The sequence below is a fragment of the Ursus maritimus genome, unplaced genomic scaffold (assembly GCF_017311325.1).
Source record: "Ursus maritimus isolate PB19 unplaced genomic scaffold, ASM1731132v1 scaffold_1, whole genome shotgun sequence".
In the NCBI taxonomy this organism is placed as follows: domain Eukaryota; kingdom Metazoa; phylum Chordata; class Mammalia; order Carnivora; family Ursidae; genus Ursus; species Ursus maritimus.
Genome location: NW_024423343.1, coordinates 19,104,847 through 19,129,751, shown reverse-complemented (window position 1 = coordinate 19,129,751; position 24,905 = coordinate 19,104,847). Strand labels below are relative to the sequence as shown.

The 24,905-nt window shown below is 46.0% G+C and overlaps 1 protein-coding gene and 2 long non-coding RNA genes across 3 annotated transcripts; 1 reads left to right on the top strand and 2 right to left on the bottom strand.

The window, feature by feature from the left end:
• Window positions 1-7,998: 7,998 nt before the first annotated feature.
• Window positions 7,999-11,041, bottom strand: CXCR1 (C-X-C motif chemokine receptor 1). The gene is made up of 2 exons (XM_008690598.2): window positions 10,950-11,041; window positions 7,999-9,962 (listed from the first exon to the last, which is right to left on the bottom strand). Exon 2 carries the CDS (start codon window positions 9,952-9,954, stop codon window positions 8,887-8,889), a length of 1,068 nt encoding a protein of 355 aa, XP_008688820.2. The 5' UTR covers window positions 9,955-9,962; window positions 10,950-11,041; the 3' UTR covers window positions 7,999-8,886.
• Window positions 11,042-11,080: 39 nt separating this feature from the next.
• On the top strand, window positions 11,081-14,332 carry LOC103662773. The gene is made up of 3 exons (XR_568567.2): window positions 11,081-11,218; window positions 11,725-11,883; window positions 13,073-14,332. It is a non-coding gene; the product is annotated as an uncharacterized LOC103662773 (long non-coding RNA).
• Window positions 14,333-21,925: 7,593 nt separating this feature from the next.
• On the bottom strand, window positions 21,926-24,764 carry LOC121105012. Its single transcript, XR_005837436.1, has 2 exons — window positions 24,122-24,764; window positions 21,926-22,418 (listed from the first exon to the last, which is right to left on the bottom strand). It is a non-coding gene; the product is annotated as an uncharacterized LOC121105012 (long non-coding RNA).
• Between the last annotated feature and the right edge of the window lie 141 nt (window positions 24,765-24,905).

Here is a 24,905-nt window from a genome sequence, read left to right as displayed (position 1 = left end):
AGGAGGGGAGAGACGGGGAAAGAAGGGAGGTCTCTCTAGAACCCCTCATGTTATGCCTGGTCAGCAGCTTCCTGGAAAGCACAAAGAAGGGGCCTTCTATGATGTCCCTAATCACTAATGATCGTGATCTGAGAGAAGATAAAAAATTTTCTACCAAGTCATGGAACTCTACATCTGCACGATATGGATGCATTTGTACATCTCAGTAGACCCTTAGATTGAGATCACCTCCTGGAACTGGAAGGGAGCTTACCTAATCAGACCACATTTCATTAAAGAGGAAACAGAGTTTCAGAAAGTTTTAGTGACTATTCAAAGTCACACAGCTACTAAGTCTTTCTTTTCTTTGCTTTCTCTTTTATTTAATTAAAAGCATTTCCCCCAAATCTTCAGATTGAGCTTGTGGTATATTAAGACCCCAGACAGACCTGACCTTTTTGTTCTGGCCACCATGACACTATAGGAAATTTCATGAACTCTTCACGCATTCTCCATTCACAAGTTTCCTTTGTCCCTCAGTTTCATTTCTACAGTGCATGCCCTCGTCTCAAGGATCAAACACAAACCTGGGCACATAGTAGGCATTTGATACATAGTCGGTTATTTGATTCTTATTCATTAATGTGTGTTTTCTAAAACACGGTGGTCAATGTGCACAGAGGATAGTGCGTGTTAAGTCTCATCAGGATCCCAGCCAAGAGGAGAGTACAGGACACTGGCAAAGTGGGGAGCCCTGCACTGCGTGCTTAGTCTCCCTCCACCCTCCACACTTTCAAAGCTGGAGCAAAGCCAGCTCTTTCAGGAAGACAGCCTTGTTTACAACATGGGAACCAAGAGAGGTACGGATGTGGCCTCATATTTCTGTTGGGCAATACAACTTCTTCCCATGTCGGAAGTGACTGGATTTCTTCAGAAGCACCTTCCTACTTACCTTCTCTATCTTACTTCTCCCACCCTCCCACCCCACTCCCCAATCTGAACCTGGCTAAAAGAAGGGGGTGATAATTCTGGGATAACGCAGTATCATTCACCTCCAACACATGCATACTCATTCACACTGCGAGTTAACTAGAAATCTGATTAATGTGTTTTCCAGGTTGACATTTAAGATGTACAGGGAGAAAGTTTTAACAGTGCCTATCTTTATGGAAAGGAAATAAAGAATGGGAAGGGAAACTTTGCTTTTAGTTTGTGTGCTATTTGAATTTTTACTGATACCCTGTCATCATGATGGTGGACTGAGGAAACATGAGAAATAGCACACACACACACATACACACATACACACACACACAACCTATATACAAATATGTTAGATTACATGTATTTTTAAGTTTTTAATAAATGCCTGAGATCAAAATCAAAAGGAGAGAGAGATCTAAGGGCCAGATGGAAAAGGAACTTAGAAATGTATGGACTTATCAGGAAGGAGTTAAAGCCAGAGGAACCCAGAAGGATGCTAGAACTGGTCATGCATCTTAAGGATGGGAATGGTAATAGCAGCAGGTCTGTGGACCCCACACACAGCAGGGAGCTGGAACTGGTTTCCCAGCAAAAGGCTAAGAACCAGGAAAGAGTCGTCCCACCCTTGTCTGGAGATAGAAAAACACCAGGTAGCTCTGAGACATGACCTGAAAGTGAGCTGCCTGCCCTAGGCCATAGGGAAAAGGGAGCCACCTGGGGGACAGTCCGGAATCCCAAGCCTGAGTAGCAAATGGCGAGGACACAAATCTGCCCTTTGAAATGTATGGAAACCCAAGACCAAGAAATAACAGCAATAACAAAAAATGCTCCAAACCATGTGATCCAGTAGAGCTCCAGCAAGGACAGCCATGACACTGCCCCCGTGTAGACTTCTTCATAATATAAAACACACGCAAGACTGCCATGGGAAAAAATGTTATTCAACAGATGAGCTCACAATCAAATATTACAAAGAACTAATACCACTACAATCAACAGTCAGCCAACATAACAAATGGGAGAATTTTTACCTGAGGAACTGAATATAACAGAGCGATTTGATTGTGCCCTTAAAATAAGTATATATTTTTAAATCCAGGGGAATTTTATATCAAAAATGGAAGATAGAAGGAATGTTTTTATCTGTGCTCCCCCACAAAAATCCACTAAAAATGACACTAAAGGGATTTTTTAAAAGATTTTATTTATTTATTTGAGAGAGAGAGAGCAAGAGAGAGCGAGCATGAGCTGGCAGGGAGGGCAAAGGGAGAGCGGGAATGCAGGGCTTGATCCCAAGATCCTGGGATCATGACCTGAGCCAAAGGCAGATGCTTAACCAACTGAGCTACCCAGGCGCCCCAACACTGAAGGGATGTTTAAGGCATAACCCCACAATGTACAAGAATAAAGAAGACGTTAGAGAAAATATGAGTTTTTTTTAACAGAAATCAGAAAGTAGATGTTATTGGACCGGGAGAAAAGACACAGAGACAATGAAGGGAGCTAAAGAAATCTTCACAAAAACCGTAATATCCTCAGAAAGATAAGAGGAACTATTGCAACCATGAGGCAAGAAAGAGGTGTTATAAAAAAGAACCTTGGGGAACAGAAAAAAAGCCTATTGGAAATTTAAAATATGATACCAGAAATGTTAAATTCCAATTAACAGGCTGGACAATTAAGTTAAGGGTAACTTTACGAGAAGTGGAAAGATGAAGATACTGAAAAACAGGCAAAAAGTGATAATAAAAAATGTATTAGAATTAACCTTGGGGAGTTCAACACCCAAGTAAAAGGAATTCTAGAAAGAAGAGAATAGAGAAAATGAAGGGTAGAAAATTATCATATAAATAATATCAAAAAGTTTCACAGAACCTGAGTTTCCAGATTAAAAGTATTCACCATCAAAATGAATGAGAAAAGAGCCCCCAACAAGGCACATTATCATGCATTCTAAAACTAAGAAGATAAAGAGAATATCCTAAAAGTTTCTCTTTTTTTAAGTAATCTCTACACCCGACATGGGGTTTAAACTCACAATCCTGAGATCAAGGGTCACACACTCTACCGACTGAGCCAGCCAGGATCCCCCTAAAAGTTTCTAGGAGAAAAGTCAGTCTCATACAATGGACCAGGAATTAGAATAGCTTCAGCAGTCTCAACAGCAAACCTAGAAGCTAGAAGAAATTAAGAGACAGAAAAATTCCGAAGGAAAGTGAATTCCAACCTAGAATTCAATACTCAGCCAAAATACCAACCAAGTGTAAGGGTAGAATAAAGGCTTTTTGGGGGGGGGGGGTGCCTGGGTGGCTCAGTTGGTTAAGCATCTGCCTTCGGCTCAGGTCATGATCCCAGGGTCCTGGGATCGAGCCCCATATCGGGCTCCCTCCCCTCCAGCTCGTGTTTGCTCTCTCCTGCTGTCTCTCTCAAATAAATAAATAAAACCTAAAAAAAAAAAGCCTTTTTTGGAAATTCAAGGTCTCCAAAAAGTTATTTCCCAAATATCCTTCCTTAGCAAAATCTAGTAATCCAGCAAAATAAGAGATAAACCAAAATAATGCTTATTACTGATGACATTTATATAGTACCTATTGTATGCTAGGCATTCTTCTAAATGTCATAGGTGTGTATGTGTGCATATTTAATTTAATCTTTACAGGAAATACTGAGAATTGCTATTATTCACATTTTACAAGGTAGTAAAGGGAAGCTAAGTAATCTGCCCTTGGTCACAAAGCCTGTAAGCACTTAAGGAAAGAGGAAGATTAACACCCATTCATGAAAGGAACTTCCTCAACCTGATAAAGGTCCTCTATGAAAAATCTTTAGCTAACATCATATTTAATAGAGAAAGACTGAATGCTTTACTCCTAAGACTGGGAACAGGGCAAGGACTTCCACTTTCACAACTTCCATTCAGCATTGTACTGGGCATCCTAGCCAATGAATTCAGGCAAGAAAAATAAATAAAGGATATTTTAAAAAGGAAGAAATAAAACTGTCTTTATTCTCAGATGACATGAGTATGTACATATAAAACCCAAAAGGATCTTTAAAAATAAAACCACTAGAACTAATAAGAGAATTTCCTGAGCTCCCAGAATACAGGGTCAATATATAGAACTCAATTATATTTCTATATACCGGTAAGGAAAAAACCTGGACAAAAATGTAAATGCCATTTATAATACCATCCAAATAACCACAAAATACTTGGGGATAAATTTAATAAAACATGTACAAGGTCTATGTACTGAACACTACAAAACATTGCCTAGATAAATTAGACAAGATGTGAAAAATTGGAGAAAGGTACCGTGCTATGGATTGGAAAACTCAATATTGTTAAGACATCAACTTTCTCCAAATTGATCTGCAGATTCAACATAATCCAAATTCCCAAATCCAAAATCCAAATATCCCAGTAGGATAATCCTATAGAAATTCGTTATCAGATTCTAAAATTAATCTGGTAAGGTAATTAAAGCAATTTAGAAAAAAAAAAAAAAGCATATGCCTGAAGAGTAACCTGTCCAGATTGAAAACAGGACTATGAAGATTCCAGGAGAGAGGTCTCCAAGAAAGAAAAATACACAGAGAGAGATTATCTGATTAATGTGAATGTATTGAGGGAGACATTTGAGAATGATGTAATAAAAAGTAATGATGAAAATTTTATTGTTAATTCCAGGGAAGACAGAACTTGTACAAAGAAAGGAAATGTAAACATTGTATCCAACTGTGAATAATTTCTTATATAGTCCTTATAACAAAAACATTGAATGTTAATTTAACCAAAAAGTGTGGTTATCTGTCCTGGGAGAATGGGAAGGGTGGTATTTTTGTTTGCTTGGACAGAGGTAAATGTTCGAGAGAGTTTGAAAAAGGGTTAAATCCTCAGAAGCCAAAGGAGAAAGCTCATAAATAATATCTAAAACTGGAGGAAAGGGGCGCCTGGGTGGCACAGCGGTTGAGCGTCTGCCTTCGGCTCAGGTCGTGATCCCGGCATTCTGGGATCGAGCCCCACATCAGGCTCCTCTGCTATGAGCCTGCTTCTTCCTCTCCCACTCCCCCTGCTTGTGTTCCCTCTCTCGCTGGCTGTCTCTGTCTCTGTCGAATAAATAAATAAAATCTTTAAAAAAAATAAAAATAATAAATAATAAAATAAAACTGGAGGAAAAAATCAAGATCCAGCTACATAAGCATGATATTTAGAAATATGTATACCACTATTAAACAAAACCGCTATGAGAGGTGAAAGTTATTTGCTTCCCCCGCAGGAAGTATGGCAAGAGGGCTTCTGCTTAACAATTTTCTAAGAAATATTTTGATTTTAAAAAAAAAACTAACTTTACAAAGTCTGAAACATATTGTTTATTTTGTATATTTTTAGTTCTTAAATTCATGTTTACCCTCAAGGTTGGAAAAAGGATCTTGAGTTTAAAAGCAGAGTCCCAGGATACATAAAAGCAACTATGGTGAGAACATAGCTGTTAGCCACTTGGTGGCTTTCTAGAAGGGCCCAACCCAGAGATCTTTGGCCACTCCAACCTCCGTGTGGAAACAGCAAAAGGCTGTAGTCCATCATGATTTCCCAGTTAGTGGTCATCTTAGAGAAGACACGTCTCAGGAAAGACCCTGAGACCAAAGAGGAGGGGGTCATTTTATTTTGTCTGCATCATTTTATTTCCTCTGAAAGTCCCTAGTTCAAATGCAAGTGCAGGGAAAGGGACCATCTTAAACCCCTATGGAATAAAACCCAGACTCTCAATTAATATTTTTGCTGGAACTAGTAAGAACAGGCCACTGGACTGGGGCAAGCGATGGTGAGGGGGCCACAGCTGGTCAGACGGATAACTAGCATAGAGGAAAACGATATATTTCAACATAATTACATGGAGGCTGGAAAATGTTAACCTAACCTACAAATTTTATTTTTTAAAAACATTATATACTTTATTTTTTTTAAGTTCATTCACTCATTCATTCATTCATTCATTCATTCATTTTTAGTAATCTCTACACCCCAGGCGGGGCTTAAACTCACTATCCTGAGATCAAGAGTTGCATATTCCTCCCAGCAAGCCAGCCAGGTGCCCCCAAATCAAATTTTCAAAATTTACAAGCAGGACGCATTGAACAGTACACACATTCACATCCCAATCCCTGTCCCCCACTCTATCCTTGATGTTCCCCACATCCCTAACCTAGTCCCATCCCTGGCTCACTACCGTCTCTGACACCCCAGTCCCTTCCAAGGTGCACACCATCCCTGATCCCAGCCTCATCTTGGACACTGATCCCCTCCCTAAGGTGAACTGTCTCGTGGCCTTGCCCTATCTAGTGGTGGAAACACTTGTTTTTGATATTTCAGGACACTGTTATTTCAGTACCCACATCCTGACGTTGATACAGATCTGAAACCCAAATCATTTATGTGTTGAGCTCTACCCAGAGAATTACACATTGCATTGAAAATCTAACGGAACAATGTTGCCCTTGTTCAAAGGGAGTTCTGACTACAGTTGACCCTTAAACAACAGAGGGGTTAGGGACATGGACCCCACCATGCCGTCGAAAATCTGTATGTAAACTCTTGACTTCCCCAAAACGTAACTGCTAACAGCTTCCTGTTGACCAGAATCCTTACCAATAACTTACATAGATGAACATATTTTGTACGTTCTATATACTATATTCTTACACCAGAGTAAGCTGGAGAAAATGTTATTGAGAAAATCATGAGGGGGCACTTGGCTCACTCACTCAGTGGGGCGTGTAACTCTTGGTCTTGGGGTCGTGGACGCAAGCCCCATGTTGGGGGAGTAGATTGTATTTAAAATTTTTAAAAATCATGATGAAAATAGATTTACAGTACTGTATTTATTTTAAAACTCCAGATTATCGATGGACCGCACAATTCAAACCCGTGTTGTTTGACAGTCAACTATATATCCCTCCCCATGTAAAACACTTCCAAGTTATTTTATTGCTGTTTGATTCCCACTTCCCAGGTTACTAGTGAGGCCAAGCATCTTTTCGGATACATATTAGTCATTTGTGTTTCCCTGGGCCCGGTATGGATCCATATTTACTTACTGAAGCCCCTGACAGAGTTGTCTTGGGACAGCAGAGGATGGAGGAAGATGGCCATTTAAGCTTGCAGCTGAGAGGTGGAAGGGCATTAGGGGAAGGAGGGAGGGAGAGGAAGGGGAGATTCCCAGACCCAGTTGCCAGCCTTCCTCCCTGGATTTCTTTAGCATTCTTCCAGCTTCTCTTCTGAATCAGATCTATCTCTTAGGGCTTGAGCCCTAACTCCTTTCTCATCAAACCACTTAGAGACCCTTGGCTGGACAGCCAAGGTACCTCCATCCTGGCCCCCAGAAAGGCATGTTAGACAATTCTCCCCAGAAAATGGTGACTCTCCCAGTGATGTCTTTTTCCTCCAGCCACTAACTGGACTATAATAGTGGCCCCTGACATTCACTCCAGTTCTGACGTCTCTCGCTGAGACTCACCACACTCGCACACTCATCCCATTCCTACACTTCACCCCATACTTGGTCCCAATCCCATTGAACCTCCCTGAATTGCACTAACCCCAGCCCCAGCTTCTCCCTGTTCTGAATCTCCCTCTGTTCCTGAAATTCATCCTTTTCTGACCCTTCGTCTTGTCCCAACCTGCCACCCCATCTCTGGCTGCCCACCACATCACCTCTAACTCCAACCTCATCCCTGGTTCCACCCTCAACCTTGATCTAAACCTCATCTCCAAACTTCTCTCCATCCCCAACCTCAAACCAAATGAAGCTTTTCCTTATGTCGTCTTCCAAGAGTTTAATAGTTTCAGCTTTTATCATTAGGTATTTGACCCATTTTGAGTTAACTTTTGTGTATAGTGTAAGGAAAGGGACCAAGTTTGTTCCTGTGCATGTGGATATCTGGTTTACCCAGCATCCTTTGCTGAACGACTGTCCTTCCCCATTGAATAGTCGTGGTGCCCATTGTTGAAATCATTGACCATTTATGCTTAGGTTTCTTTCTGGGCTCTTTATTGGCGTCCCCTCCTTCTGCCTACGTGTGCTGAGCACACTTTTTGCCTCTTTGTCACATCATATCCTACAACCGTATTCAAAGGTGAGAACCAAGGGTGTGTGTGTGTCTCTCTCTCTTTTTTCAGTCAGGAATACTTCCCAGGAGTCCCTGGCCCCAGCAGACTTCCTCTTAAGCAATGGTGCGCTGAAGCCAGTTTGTACCTGCTTGTGAAAGCAGCTCATTACATTTCCCAAATTTTTGTGAGCTGGTTGCTGAACACTTGAAAACCCTTGAAATCACCATGGCGGGAGCATTCACACCAGGCAACGTGGTAACTGCTACAATCCGGACTTCTTTCCCCCAGGAGAGTGCTTTACCAGCACACTATTGCCCTGAAGTCTCACTAGTCAGAAGGGCATGACAGGGCCCCTCCTAGCTAAGGGAGTCTTCGAAAGTGAGTGTCTGTCCTTTCCAGCCTCTCTCCAGGGAGGTGGACTTTGCTGCCAAGCAAGAAAGGGAGAGTTGGGGCAGCAGCTCATGTCCTTTGCCACCAATGGCTGCCCATGGGAGGAACTTTCTGTAGTCACTTAAAAGAATGCCTTTTAAATGTCTTTAACTGCCTCAGAGAACAGAGTGCTGTGGGCTCAGTGGTAGGACGGACTGAGCTCCAGCAGCCGACATAGGAAGGATAGTAGGCGGTGGGGAACCAGGGCAGGCTTTCTAAACCACACAATGGGCCTGAGGAGGACGTGGCCCCGGTAACTTCCTGCAACCATGAGCGGGGGCTGCCTGGACACAGAGACTGTCAACAGCCAGGGGACACGGGGCTCCGGACTGGACACCGATGGCAAGGGAGGGGCCCCGAGGGGCTGCAGCAGGGCCGGGGGCTCAGAAGGTCGTGGAAGTGTTGGCTGAAGAAGAGCCAACAAAGGAAGGCCTGCCGTCCTTGGACAAGTACTCCTTGCTGATGAGCCCATGGAAGGCCATGATCTTGAGGAGTCCATGGCGGAACTTCTGGCCGATGAAGGCGTAGATGAAGGGATTGAGGCAGCTGTGGAGGAAGCCCAGAATCTCAGTGGCGTCCAGGGCCCGGCCAATGTCGTTGCGGCGCTCACAGGTCTCCTGGATCACCCGGAGCCTCATGAGGGTGTCTGCCACCAGCACCAGGTTGTAGGGCAGCCAGCAGAGCAGGAAGACGAGCACGACGGCGAAGATGACCCGCATGGCCCGGTGCTTCTGCCCCATGTGGGCCTCGAACAGCGTGCGCAGGGTGAGTCCGTAGCAGAACAGCATGACCGCCAGGGGCAGGAGGAAGCCAAAGGTCTGGGGAAGGGCCCGCATCACTATCCGCAGTTTCGTCGTGTTGGCTCCCATGTCCTCGTAGCAGACCGGGCTGGAGTAGGGAGGATTGATGGCCCTGCGGAAGACGAAGATGGGCAGGGACAGGATCAGGGACAGAGCCCAGATGCCTAAGCATATGAACTTGACCCAGTGCCGCTTCTGGGTCAGCGTGCGTGTGGCATGGACAATGGCCAGGTAGCGGTCCACGCTGATGCAGGCCAGCAGGAGGATGCCGCTATAGAAGTTGACTTCCTTCAGGAGCGAGACCACCTTGCACAGGGCCGTGCCAAAGATCCAGCCCTTTGCCTTGGAGGCAGCCCAGATAGGCAAGGTCAGGGCGAAGAGCAGGTCGGCTATGGCCAGGTTCAGCAGGTAGATGTCAGTGACAGAGCGGTTGAGCTGACTCCGTAAGACCACCAGGATCACGAGGGAGTTTCCCAGCAGGCTCAGCACAAAGACCAGGGCATAGATGACCACCACCACATACTTGTCGAGTGTCTCAGTGTCTATCCTACAGGGTCTATATGTGTCTGTAGGTGGTGTGCCGCTGATATTTCCAAATTCCTCATCCCAGTCATCAGTATCATTCCATAGATCTTCCATGAAAAATATCATAGTTCAATCTAGTTGAAAGATTCAAAGGAAAGAAACGTGATTTAGTAATTCAGATTAAAGTCGTTCATTAAGGATGGGAAAAGAGTTACCGAGATATCTTTTGCTTTTCTGTTGGTTTGACAACAGAAGCTCTCTTCCTTCTCCTCTATTTTGAACTTCTTTCGAGGTCAATTTCACAGCACCATCACTTGAGAGCACTCTCTGTCTTATCCCCTGTTATCACCCTAAACATCAAAGAACCATCGGCAGTGCTCACATATCTTCCTAACTTGTGAAACACTTTGCTGAAGCAAAATCATCTCAGCAGACCAATATGTAAAACCAACAAAAATTCATCTTTTGGGAAGGAGGGGGTGCTGCCATTTCTACCCAGACAGCTGCTAAGGTGGCTCCCCCAAAACTCCCAGGATCTCCAGGAAACTCCCAGGCTCTCCAGAACACAGTCTGAAGACCTTTGGAAAGTTACCAAGACTGGAAATAAGGATACCTGGTATCCAGTCCTCACTCTATCCTGATGTATCTATAATAAACTGTGGGACCTTGAGCGGGTCATTCTACCTTCACAGATTTCGGTTTTCTCCTCTGCAGCTTGAGGGAGGCAGAGTATATAACCCCTGAGTTGCTCGCAGGCCTGACGTTCTGTAAGTTCATTCCGATCCACACATTTTAGCATGTTCTCTGCCTGCTGATGCTGCATTTTTACAGAAGACAACATCTGAGGGCAAAGCCATGAACGTTCGATTGGGGAGATGTAAGCCTCTTCCCCCCGAAAAGGGAGAGGCATGGAAGGAAGAAGTGACAAGACCGTGGCCCCCTTGTTACCAACTACAGCCATGCATGAGATCAGAATTGAATAGGTGGTCACACGGGAGGAGGCAGGAAGCCAAGTGAGCAGAAGTCTTCAGGTCCCAGAGAAATGGATGCATTTTCTAAAACACAGTCAAACCAAGTCTCCCTCCCCAAAGAAAGTCCTGGCAACAGAGGTGGCTTCCTACCTGAGACACCGGCCAGGTGTGTCCAACTGTAAAAGGCTGGAGCTCAGAGACCGGAGGGACTTAACAGTCAGAGGAAACTTGATGAATAAAGGGAAATGGGGAAGCTTCGTCACCACACACCTCCTCTCTGAGCCTTGCCCATGTCCATATTTGGAGAACAGATGAAATTAAGGGACCAAAGGGCATCAGAGACTCCCAGGACCCAGATGTCCAAGCAGGGCTACCAGACATGAAGCTGGAGTTAAGGGTCCACTGTCTGAATTCTCCACGTGGGTGACTATTTTTTGTTCCCTTTTTCTTGCATTTGTGCCCATTTGTTGATCCCCTTAAATTCCTTAGATCACCTTTGAAAGCTTCCAACTTGCTTGGACATGAATAAAGGGGAGAGGATTTTACTTTTGACAGTAAAGACTTCAGAAGGGGTCCACTGTAGGTAGGCCTGGTAGGGCCCCCCACTTAGAAGGGACTGGGGAGATTTTGCGGGAAGGAGGTGGAGGGCTGTCCTTAAGCTGTGTTCGGACAACAAGCACACGAAAGGCTTCTTTGGGGTGGCCCCAGGGGGTGGTGGAGAGGTCTCAAGATCAGAGGGAGAACTAAGCCTCACCCCACCCCAACACACCACACAACCGTTCTCAACAATTGGTTGATTAGAATGGCCCGAGGCTGGGGGCTGGGACCACTCCTGCAACCTGGCTAGACAACAGGGAGACCATTGGAGCTGGGACAATTGGTGAATGGAGGAGTTGGGGTTAAGGTCACCTTGTTCCTCTCCCAGAATGAAGGATGGCTTCTTGGAACCTGCCTCTGCTGTTCCCAGCAGCTCACGTGTGTCCCCTGGCTTTACTCCTCTGCTACAGCCACCACTTCTCCGTTACAGCACGAACCCTGCTGCGTTATAATGATGTGCTTACCAGTCAGCCTTCCCCACCAGACGGTGAGCTTCTAGAGAATAGAGACCCTCTCTGATTCCGACCCTCTGCCAGGGAACAAAGTAGGTGCTCAACCCACAGTTGTAGATGAAATGACATTAAATAGACCTGCTGTGATTCACGGCTCAGGTCACCACCCTGATTCAGGGCGTCTATCACTTTCGGCCACACAGTCATAGATGAGGTGTGTCTGAAAGCTTCACTCCCACACCGCCAGGCCGGTCTGTCTGGCATCGTCCTTTTCCTACCATCCTCTAGAGTTTAAAGTTAGCATCGATCTGTTCAGATATAAAGTCTGCCCCTACCATAAATGCCAATTAATCATGCCCCCGGTGCCTACGTTCTGCTTGCTCTCCTCCTGGGTTCTCTTCTCATTCATAAAAAGTTGCAGGAAGTACAAGAAGACAATTGCCCTGGGGCCACCCATGCTTTGCTTTTAAGAGTGTTGGACTCTTATGTTCTGATGCCTAGACCAGAAGGGACTTGAAGGTGGGGAGTCCCTTATTAATCATCTAGGGGAAAAGTAATCCTGGGGCAGCAAACAGTGACTGGTAACACAGGAGAGAACAGACTGTCTGGGGCCTGTCTGCAAAAACGCCTACGAATGCTCCAGTGCAAGCCTAGGCCAAGGGTGAAGAGAGCGTCTGCCACAAGGGGGCGGTTGTCGCGGGACGGGAACATCCTGGCGAGGGACCCAATGAGAAAGACCAGGGCAGGAACTGCCCTAGCTAATCCTTTAAGTCCCTCTTTGTAAATAACTCCCTTCTGCTTTTCTTAAGCCCTGACTCTAGTCAGTCCAACATTCCAGTCTCACCCAACGAATGACTGAGGTGCCGAGGGAAGGGTCTGGTCCACCCTCAAGCCGAGGAGTCAAGGAGAAGCAGTCCCTCTGGGTGGTTGTGGGGGTGGCAGGGGTGGTAGCTTAGGTCTCCAGGGGGAAGGAGATCTGGAAGACAAGAAATAAAAAAAAAAATCTCCCTTTTGTGGAAGGAGAGAAAGGAAAGAGCATTTCACTGAAGGAAGGGAAAGGCACGTCTAGATGAGCTTGGAATAAAATGTTACCCACTTGAAAATGTTCCAGCAAGTCTGCCCGCCCAACATATCTTCCGTACCGCACCTTCCCACTTAGAACTGCTCCCTCTTCAACGGATCTATAATGTTCCTAACGGGAAAGCATTTTTCTATTCCATGCAGAACGTTCAGTGCCACCAAGATTGTTGTGACATGTGTCGCCTGAATGCCAGTCCTCTGGCAGAATGCGGAGGCCTCTTCTTGCCACTCTGTTTTGCAAATGGAAGCTTCTATTCAAGAGCATGTGGGCCGCACACAACACGGCTGCAAGTGTGTCTTCTCCGTCCCTGGGCCAGCATCTCTTCACATTCCTGCAGAAGGGGCCGCTGAGACCCAGGGACCAAAACAGAGGCAGGGGAGGTGGAGGAGAGAACTCACCTCTCTCCCCCGTGATCACCCCCATTGCCGTAGTGACAGGTGCGGGGTAAGTACGTGACCTAAGATGATCCACACAGAGCCAAGTTCGGGACGGCTGTCTGGTGACGGTGGAAAAGCAAGGACGTCGTCTTGGAATAGTTGGAAGCCATTTGGGTATAGAAACGGCCAACCCGTCCAAGGATCACAACTAACACAGAGAGGAAGGCAGAACTGAGAGAATCACAGAGAAACGGAGCCAGAGTCCTGAGCAAACCAGAGGCAATCTTCCCCGCGCACTTTTCAGTTCTTTACTGTTAAGGCCATTTCGGGCTGAGTTTTCTGTTACTGGCAACCAAAACTATGACCTACTGGAAGAGTTCTAGAAAACAAGTGATCTAGGATGAGAGGAGAGGGGAGGAATGTCAGTGCATCACAGGGTCCATGCTGCGAGAGTCAGGGTACCTGGGCAGGTGCAGACCTCCTAGCCCTGACTGCCCAGCTCTGGCTGAGGCCAAAGAGGAACGTTGAAAACCAGGCGCATAAAAACCCATCTGAGAACACACTCCTGAATGAATTCAGACATCCCCACGAAGACCCCGGGAATCTCTGCTTTGGAGTCAGACAGATCATGCTTCGAATACGGGCCTTCCTTTATTGGTTTATCATCTTGGACAAGTTTCTTAATGCGTATCAAAAGACCTTTATTCTTGGAATTAAAATTAAAAAATTTTTTAAAAGATTAAAAAAATCCTTATCCATAAAAACGGGGATCATAATACTTGCCTCATGGTGCTGTGTGATGATGAACCGGGAGAGAGAGTGCGGGCTCTGGGACCAAACCAGCGTGGTACAAGTCCCAGCCCTGCCCCTGGCCGCTCGCGTGCCCCTCGGAGCCTTGGATACTTGCTCAGTGCCCCAGTGTTCTCGTCTGTAAAGTAGGAAGAAAAGTAGCGCCTAGCTCATGGAACTGATAGGAGGATCAATGAGTTAATACATGTAAAGTGCTTAGCACAGTATCTGGCAGATAATAAATGTTCGATCACCTTTTGCTGTCTTTATACACACACCCCCACACACAGTCCTGCTGGGAGAATATGCATCGAACACACTCAACAATGCAGACCCTCTGACCCTGAAATCCCACTTAATGTGAGGAGGGAAGAGAAGGAAGACAAAGTTTATCACAGGCTTGTTTATATAATACAGGTTGATGAAGTTCAGTACGCTTCCCAAACTTTTATACAAATTATAGTAGACCTATAAAATGGAGCACCGTGTGTCCATTAGACACAACACTGAGAGCTACAATTAATGTTATGGAAAGGTGCCTGTAATAGGATTCCAAGGGCAAACACAGGTTAACAAGCAGAATGTAGGGTAGGATAATACTTTGTGATAAATGCATGTATGTACACAGGGAGAAAATAGGAAAGGGAGCCAAAATGTTACCAGTGGTTATCTTTGGGTGGGGGGATTACAGATAGCTGCTCTCTTGTTTATACCTTTTGATGTTGCCCAATTTCTCAAATGAGCATGACTTTTGCAATTTAAAAAATATGTATTTAGCCATTTTCACCAAAAAAACAGCAGCAGCAACAACAACAGTAAATAACCTTCTGATGGTCATTTCCCCCCTCCTCACTCCGATTTGCCAGTCCAGCTAGGTTCGAGAGCAGAGGCCCAGGATGCTTGTCTCCTGTCCACTGAACTCCCAACTCCTCAAGCCCTGAATGCCCTGCGCCCTCCCTCCCCTCCCCTCCTGTGTCACCCGCCCAGGTTTCCACTGTTGTGGTTTCCAGATTGTATTCCTGAATCGTTTTTAGGAGTCTGTCCCTCCTGCTGGGCTGTGACCAGACAAGACTCCAGCACAGAGTAGTGACTCATAAACACCCTTTCGTTCCTTGCCCTCCTTAAAGGCAGGAACTAGAAAGGATTCTATTTTGCATTCTTGGTGCCCTGCAAAGTGTGTGACACATAGGAAGAGGGTGGGTGGCCAGCGCAGCCGCACGGAGTCCTGCTCTCACAAGAGCGCTGAGCTAGGGGCAGAATGCTCTGCACTCGCTGCCTTGGACTTCTTAATAACTTGATCTTGGAATTGGTGTCTTCTTTTTTTTTTTTTTTAAGATTTTATTTATGTGACAGAGAGACAGCCAGCGAGAGAGGGAACACAGCAGGGGGAGTGGGAGAGGAAGAAGCAGGCTCCCAGCGGAGAAGCCCGATGTGGGACTCGATCCCGGAACGCCGGGATCACGCCCTGAGCCGAAGGCAGACTGCTTTAACGACTGCGCTACCCAGGCGCCCCGGAATTGGTGTCTTCTGAGCGAAGCCTGGTGGGACAGTGGAGCACACACAGGGGCTTGGAGTTCAGCTCACATGCAGTCCCACGCCTTATTGCCCCCTTGGGCTCGCCTCCCACTCCCCCACCCCACAAGGGCCCTCTGCTTCAGGGAGCACAGCATTAAATAGCAAATAAAAAACATGGAGTCCGTGGGACACTATCTTCAGGGGCATCTGGGTGGCTCAGTCACTTAAGTAAGCCCAGGTCTTGATCTCAGGGTTGTGAGTTCAAGCCCCACATTGGGCTCCACGTGTGCAGCCTACTTAAAAAAAAAAACAAACAGAGTCTGGTTAAGAGAACGATCACAGAAGAAAGAAACAAGCTTTTCTCCTGCTCTTGGAATGAGGGGCCCCACACTTTTATTTTGCACTGGGTCCTGCAGCCAGCCCTGGCACGAAGTAAATACTGGTTAAATGGATGAAGTGGTGGAGAGGAGCGAAGAGGCAGACTAGAATCTTCATCTTAGCTCAGTCCATGGCCACTTCGTCCTTCCGGTAGCCCAGGACACTTTGTAGACTCTTCGTTGACACCTGTCTATCTCTCACTCCCGACATTCAATCTACCAGAAAGTTCAGCCAGCTCTACCAAAATAGATTCCCACTCCTATTTTCTCATTACCCCTCCAGCCAGTGCCCTGGCCCCTGCCACCGTCCCTTCGCACCGAGGTTACAGAAGTGACCTCCCAGGCCTCCTGTTCATCTAGTCTCTTCTCCTCATACCCGCCAGAGTGATCCTTTGATATTCTAAGTCAGATCATATCATGCCTTCTCACTACCCTCCCACAGCTCCAAAGAATGAGTTTCACTGCTTTAATGTTTCTGAGTGCATTTTAAGCCGTTTCACGGTGGAGAAGCCTGGCGAGCACTCCCTTCACCAATTCAGGAAGGCTGACATCACCAGGGACGCTGTGTGCTCCTATACTCCCAACAGGATATGATGAGAAGACACCCACTGGTGGTATTCTCTCCAAAAACCCATAACCCCCATCTAATCCGGAGAAAACCATCAGACAAACCCAGACTGGGGAGGCGTTCTATGGGATACCTGGCCAGTAGTCCTCAAGACTATCAAGGTCATGAGAAATAAGGAAGGACTGAGCGAAACTGCCCTAGGGCACAGGAGATCGGGGAGACATGCCAGCTAGAGGCCATGTGGTCCCCCGGACTGGATTCTGGTACGGAAAGAGGTGATAATGGAAAAGCTGGCAAAATCCAAAAAAAAGCTGGAGTTTTGTTAATACTTTTTAAAGTTGTCACCTATCTGATTTTATTGTTTCATTTTTTTGCCTTAAAATTGATTTCTGTAATTGAAACATTCATTTCTACCTTATTTATGAATACAATTCCATTCTCCTTTTTTTGAGAATGCTTTCTGCCTACAGGTCTAGGTGATTTTAATTATTTTTTTAATTTTCACTCCAGTGTAGTTAACATACAGTGTCATACTGTGTTTTATTTTTTAAATTGGGAGTAGTAGGTATTGAAGTTTGTCAAAGGCCTATGTAGGTAGTCATAGGATTTATTAGCATGTGAATTATATTAATGGTTTTCTGATATTGAACACCGTTCGCATTTGGGGGGATATATCCCATTTAATCATGAAAAAAATTAATTTGAAAAAAGCCAAAATCCTTTAAGGCCTTCAGAGTCATGGCCCTCCCCCAACCCCATCCCAGCCCCCCTCATCACCCCCGTGCGTTAGTGTGCTGGGGTGGCTCACACGGCATAGAGTGACTGTCTCACAGTCCCGGAGGCTGGATGTCCAGGATGAGGGTGTCAGCAGGGCTGGCTTGTCCTGAGGGCTGCAAGGGAAAATCTGTTCCAGGCTTCTCTCCTCGCGCCTGCTGCTTTGCTGGCCATCTTTGTCATTCCTTGGCTTACAGATGCATCAGCCTGATCTCTGCCCTCATCGTCACATGTTGCTGTCCTCAGATGCCTGTGTCTGGGTCCAAATTTCCCCTTTTTATAAGGACACTAATCACGTTGAATTAGGGCGCCCCCTGATGGCCTCATCCTAGCTACTGACATCTGCGACAGCCTTACTTCTAAATAAGGTCCCATTCTGACACACTGCGGGATTCTGACATCTGAATGGTGGGAGGGAGGGACACGATCCAGCCCATAGGATCCTCTAACTGTATCCTCCCCCTCCCCCCACTTAGGGCTCTGCTCCAGCCATATTAGCCCGGCTCCTGCCTTGGAGCACTGCTTCCAGCGCCCACTCTTCTCTGAATGCTCTCTGTAGACGTCCCACACTCACTCCCCCACCTCCTCTGAGAATTTGCTCAAATGCTACCTTCTCACTGAGTCTCACTCTGTGCGCCAATCACAATTGCACCTCCCCTAGCATTCCTGATGTCCCTTGCTATGCTATATTCCAAACATTCTTCTCCTCTCACAGCACTTACCACTTCTAACATACTCTAGAAACTGCGTGTAATATTACATAGACCGCTGTTTATCGTCTCTCTCCTCTCTAGACTATAAGCTTTGTGAAGGCAGAAAGCCTTACCTATCTAGATCACTGTATCCCAAGTGCCTAGGAGACAGCTTGGTGATTAGGATGGGATAAAAAGTGGTTGAGGAAAGAAAACCAAAAGCGGGGGGCGGGGGGGGGGAAGGAAGAAAAAGGATGGGTTCTATTTCTAGAGACTAAGAGACCCACAAGTAACTTACCGTCTGTTTATCTCACCTCCAGCCTCTGGGATATAGCACGGAAGGGAAAGCTGAGTCCCACCATGGCTGTAAGAAATGACTTAGCAAAGCCTGAGACCCCTAGTTATACTGACAACACCTGAAATCAAGCAAGGGCTCCGTTGCCTCGTGGAGGTGGGGGTTGGGCGGTCCAGCTGGGTGGCCAGGGGCTGCAGTTGCAAGATCAGCCCAGGAGAGGGCAGCATTACCTTCGAATCAAAACAAATGGCAGTGGGAACCGGGGAAATGAAATCATCTCCGTGAAAAGACCCTCTACCCCATAGTTGAGTCAAGCAGCCAACATCTAGAACCCAACATCACCCTTGAAAGTTTGCAAATCCGTTCACACGCATTCATTCTCCCCTCTAAAGTCCTCCCAGAGGAGAGTTCAGCAGTTGGCAGAGTGTGAGCACCCCTGGAGACACGTAGTTGAAGTTAGTCACCCTTGGGCTCATAGTCCACCCAACTTCTCCCGGGCTTCTAGCACTCAGGAGTCCTGTCCCTGGGGTCGTCCCCTTCCCCCACAGACCCTTCCTCCACACCAGTCTCAGTCTCTCTGTGTGAGCCCGCACTTTCAAATACAGCACATGGGGACACTCTTGGCAAAACCATTCAAAGGTGTCTCTCAAAGAACTGGAAATCTTTCTACTGTTTCGCAGAGCTCACTTTTTTGGTGCCGGAGCACTGCCTTAGGCAACTCGGGCCGCTGTCACAAAACAGCATGGACTCAGCGGCAGGTGGACATCAGGGTGCCAGCATGGCCGGGTTCTCAGAGAGAGCTCGCTTCCTGGCCTGCAGACAGCTGCCTCCTCACGGTGTCCGTACACAGTGGCCACAGAGAAAGGGCTCCGTTCTCCCTCTCCTCCTAAGGACACGAAGCCCATCACAGAGGCCTCACCTCATAACTTCAGCTAAACCTAATTGCCCCACCTCCCAAAGGCCCCACCTCCAAATACCGGAGAGTTAGGGCTTCAACATATGAATTTTGAGGAGACACAACGTAGTCAAAGCAAGCACCATGTCACACTTTAAGGAGGATGATTTCCTGTCCTGATAGGGCTCTCTTACGTATTCATGAGGCAAGGTTCTAGCAAGTTCTAACAAAGTTCTCTCTGGCTTGAATGCAGGCTTGCTTATTTTCTCTTACATGCTGCCAACTGCAGCGAGCTCTACCCTGTGCGGCCCAACAGGCATGCTCAACATTCTGTCTGACAGACATGGCTGCCAAAACAGTGTCCTTGGTCGTGGTAAAAATAAATTGTACAAATGGTACCTGGGGGTGAGGGGGTTGAAGATGGGAACGGGGCAGATGGGAGACAGGTGGGAAAAAGACTTTTCATTGATCATTTTTAATTTTTTAATTTTTATTTTTTGAAACATGTAGGGGAGCCTGCCTTCGGCTCAGGTCATGATCTCAGGGTCCTGGGGTTGCACCCCACGTCCAGCTCCCTGCTCAGCGGGGAGTCTGCTTCTCCCTCTCCCACTCCCCCTGCTCATGCTCTCTCTCTCTCTCTCAAATAAATAAATAAAATCTTAAAAAAACAAAGATAGAAAGAAAGAACAAAAGAAAGAAAGAAACATGTGAAGTGGTTCCCGTTGAAAATTTTAAATGTAAAACGTAATCTTAAAATGTTAAAAATTAGGAACTTTAACTTGGGGATGACGAGTAGGTGGTACTGCTGAGAACTGTCCTTGAAGTTCTGGAACCTACAGTTGTATGTCTTCTGGCTGCTCTGTGTCAGCCAGAGACCTTCAGCCAATTCCACGAAGCATCTTTCTGGGCCTGGGCTTAGAGAACTGTCCCTTCTTAGTTCCCTCCACTCCAGACCCTTGACTTCAAATCAGCTCAGCCCGGACTCTCTTGGTCCTTGTCTCTTTCCTGTCACTAGTCTGTCAAGATGCCTCGACTCTCAGTCCCCCCACTGTAACCCAGGGCATGCTGGCCTCTCCTCATCTCCTGCCTGGCCCTCTCTGCCTCTATTGTTTCTAGACGCAATTCCAAAAAGCTCCACAGGTGTACTCCCCCAGTCTCCTGGGCACCAAAGGAACCTGGGTTTTAATCTCACCCTGGCCATGAATTCTCACTAACTTGCACTGACTATTGAAACCCACCTGCCTACCCTGGAGACATTCCCATTTTCTGTCACTTAAAATAAGTCCCTTGACTTATACCTGAATATAATATATATCCAACTTCCTGCTGAAATTATCTCCCTGCTCCCAAGGCCACAGACCCAGTGAGTCTGTTTGCTTGTATGGAGTTGGTTTCTCTGTTTGTTCATTTAAATTTAGAGTTGGTTTTCAATGTTGAAAAATTTAGACTTATTCACATTAAAAACCATTGGAGTTTCTATGCTGTCCTCTGAAATTTGGGAGGCATGGCACTACTGAGGTCGTGGCAAAAAAATCAGCTGAAGCTGGTACAGGAAAAAGATCCTAGAAACAGAACCACACTCAAGCCATCATCTGATTTTTCAACAGAAGTGCTAAAGCAGTGAGATGGGGAAAGGGAAGTTTTATCAAACGAACTATTGTTGGAATAGCGAGGTATGGGAAAAATATGAATCTTGACCCCTACATCATACACAAACATTATTTTGAGATGAATCATAGGCCTAAACGTAAAAGCTAAAACTGTAAAGCTTCTAGAAGAAAACATGAATGAATATATCTCCATGACTCAGGGGCAAGCCCAAAGTTTCTCAGGCAGATCAAAGATCGCAATTACCGCGTAAAAACGTCTTTGCTGGGGCGGCTTGGGCGGCTCAGCGGTAGAGCGTCTGCCTCTGGCTCTGGTCAGGAGTCCAGGACCCTGGGATGGAGCCCCATGTCGGTTCTCTGCTCAGCGGGGAGCCTGCCTCTGCCTCTCCCTCTGCTTGTGCTCTCTCTCTGTCAGATAAATAAATAAAATCTTCTTTTTAAGTGTCTTTGCTTAATTAGATTTCATCAAAATCAAAAATTTCTGCTCATCCAGAAGACGCCATTAAGAAAAGGACTAGACAAACCACCACCTGGGACAAAACAGTTGTGAAACATATATCTGACAAAGGGCTGGTATCCAGGACATATCAAGAACTCCAACAATAATAGAAATAGTAAAAGACAACTCAAAATAAATGGGCAAAAGATTTGGACAGGCGGGGGCGCCTGGATGGCTCAGTCGGTTGAGCATCTGACTCTTGGTTTCAGCTCAGGTCATGATCTCAGGGTCGTGAGATAGAGCTCCATGTCAGGCAGGCTCTGCACTCAGCACAGATCTGCTTGAAATTCTCCCTCTCCCTATGCCCCTCCCCCCTCTCGCAAATAAATAATAAAATATCTTTCCAAAAAAAAAAAAAAAGATTTGAACTGGCACTACACAAAAGAAGATATACAAATGAGCAGTATGTCCATGAAGGATCTGAAGGCTGTGGGGCAACAGAAGTCTCATACATCATTGGTGGGGATATAAAATGGTATAACCACTCAGGTAAAAGGTCTGGCAATTTCTACTAAAACTAAACACACTCTTACCCTCTAGCCCAGCAATTCCACTCCTAGAAATACACCCAGGAGAAACGCAAATATATGCTCACAAAAATACTCATACAAAATATTAATAGCTTTATTCCTAAGAGCCAAAGACTAGTAACAGCCCAGCGGTCCACACACGGTGTATGGCTAAAAGGGTCTGTTCATACAATGGAATACAGTGGAAGACTTCCCAACAATTGAGAGCAATGAACTACGGATACACTCAACGACACGGATGACTCTTTAAAACTTCAAGCTGGGGGAAAGTACGTTCTGTAGGAGTCTGCTTTCATGAAGTTCCAGAGCGGCGAAACTAATTTACGGGAGAAAATAATCCGGTAGTGGCCTTGTTCTCCGCCTTTCTCTTCTCGTTGCTGAGGCCACCATGCTCTTGTCAGTCTCTGGCCCGCAGTCTCCCTGAGACCGAGCACCGTGCCTTCGGTTAAGCGGCAGAGTTCCGACGGAGAGGTATTTGAAGCTGATGTTGAAATCGCCAAGCAATCTGTGACGATCGCGACCATGGTGGGAGATTTGGGAATGGACGAAGGAGGAGGGGATGACCCAGCTCCTATACCAAATGTTAAGGCAACAATATTTAAAAATGGTCATTTAGGGGCGCCTGGGTGGCTCAGTCATTAAGTGTCTGCCCTCGGCTCAGGGCGTGATCCCAGGGTCCTGGGATCGAGCCCCACATCAGGCTCCCTGCTCTGCTGGGAGCCTGCTTCTTCCTCTCCCACTCCCCCTGCTTGTGTTCCCTCTCTCGCTGGCTGTCTCTGTCTCTGTCAAATAAATAAATAAAATCTTTAAAAAATAAAAATAAAAAAATAAAATAAATAAAATAAAAATGGTCATTTAGTGGTGAACCGACCACCAGGATGACCCCCACCCCCTCCCCCCGAGGATGATGAGAACAAAGCAAAGCGAACAGATGATATCCCTGTTTGGGACCAAGAATTCCTGAAAGCTAACCAAGGAACACTTTGTCATCTTATTCTGGCTGCAAATTACTTAGAAATCTAAAGTGTCCTTGAAGTGACACACAAGATGGTTGCGGGTACAATCAAGGGGAAAACTCCGGAGGAGATTCGCAACACCTTCGATACCAAAAAGGACTTTTCCTGAAGCACAGGCAGCCCAGGTATGCAAAGAGGAGCCGTGGTGTGAAAAGTGAAATGTCGTGCCTGACCCTGTAACACTCTGAGGATTGTGCCAAAGACTAGCTGCGCTGCTCTGTCTATAATCGCTGGTATGAGACCAACAGTAGACAAACACAGCAGCAAATCAGCAGTTTGGGCAGAATATTGTCCTCCTTGAAGGTGCAGATCGAGTACAGGTTCCAAACGTAGGGCTCAGTTTCTTCCAGGATGATCAAAAGTCTCTTTTTTCTTTGCTGTGAATAAATCTGAACTGAGGGTTTTCTCTAGAAGGTGGTATTTGGGGCTTTCCCTCTCTTTGTAGAGCAATTTCTGCCTAGTTTATTGTCTAGTTAACTTTAGTTAATGACCTGATAAAAGTTGGCATTGTAAATAAAACAAGGTGCGAGAAGTTTTCTGAAGTAGAAAAAAAAGAAAGAAAAGAATGGGCACAGTGGCTACCTTGGCGGGGACAGAAGCAGAGACAAACAGGAGGGACTTGAGCAGATCTTTAGGGATAATGGTAGTGTTTTCTATATTGATGGAGGTGGGGGTGATACAGGAGCACACATTTGCCAAAACTTAGTGAATATACACTATAGATGTGTGCATTTCGTTGCCTATAAATTTTACATCAATGGAAAAACTATAAATACTGATCTCTAGTTAACGGTCTACAACCTGATGTATTTAGAGAGAAGTGCACGGCTGTCTGCAATTTCCTTTGACACGCATCAAAAAAGCAAAGCGGATTAATGGATGCAGGCATGGCTAGATGCATAGATACAGGCTAAGGCAAGCCAAATGTTAATGGGAGATTCTAGGTAGTAGGTATACATATACTGTAAAGTTCTTTCAACTTTGCTATACATTTGAAATTTTTCACAATAAAATGGGGGGGGGGTGGTCAGCCAGCACTCAGTCTTGGCACTCTTTCAACCAGGGGGTACACTCTCCAGTTTGCCACGCTCCCTACCCCACCTTATTGCCTCAAGCCCACCCTGCTTCACTCATTTACATTTCCTGCACCCCCTGGTCCAGGGACGTTTTGTCCTAGACACACACCACATATCCTAATGGCTGTTAAAGAAAACTCCCGAAGAGGTAGAATGAGCATTGCACCAATCCCACCACTTACCAGTTTTGTGATCTTGGGCAATTTAATTCACCTCTGAGCCTTGATTTTCTCGTCTGTAGATGAGGTGAAATGGTGAACATAAAGTTTCTAGCACGCAGCGGGCACCAGACACATGTTGACTGTTATTACACAGTTGAGTATCCTGACGTCGTAGATGTAAACAGATAGGAGTGTTTGCTTTTCACAGTAGGAAACTCTCTAGAGTTTACACGCAGGGGAAAGAATGGGAACACTTTTTGCTGGAAACTGCCCTATGTGCTTTCACTAAATTTCCTCACACAGGAAAAGCAAATGCCACCTGTACCTGTGAGCTAAATAAACACAGTCTCTTCAACGGAGAAGTCAATGAGACAGCTGTAATAATAAACACGCATCTGAGTTGCAAGGGTGGCAAAGAAAGCTTCAGGGAAGAAGGAACACTTGAGTTGGGTCTTGCAGGAGGGATAGGAGTTTTCCAGGTAGCCCTGGGGAAGGAGGGCTGTCCAGGCAGAAAGAACAGCATAGGCAAAGGCATTGAGCAATGAAAAAGCAATGGGATGGGGAGCCTGGGTGGCTCAGTGGCTTAAGGGTCCGACTCTTGATGTCTGGCTCAGGTCGTGGTCTCAGGGTCCTGAGATCGAGCCCTGCATCGGACTCCACACTCAGCAGGGAGTCTGCTTGAGATTCTCTCTCTCCCTCTCCCCCTCTTCCCTTCCCCTACCACTCTCTCTCTCTCAAATAAATAAATAAATCTTAAAAAAGAAAGAAAGAAAAAGAAAGAAAGAAAGAAAGAAAGAAAGAAAGA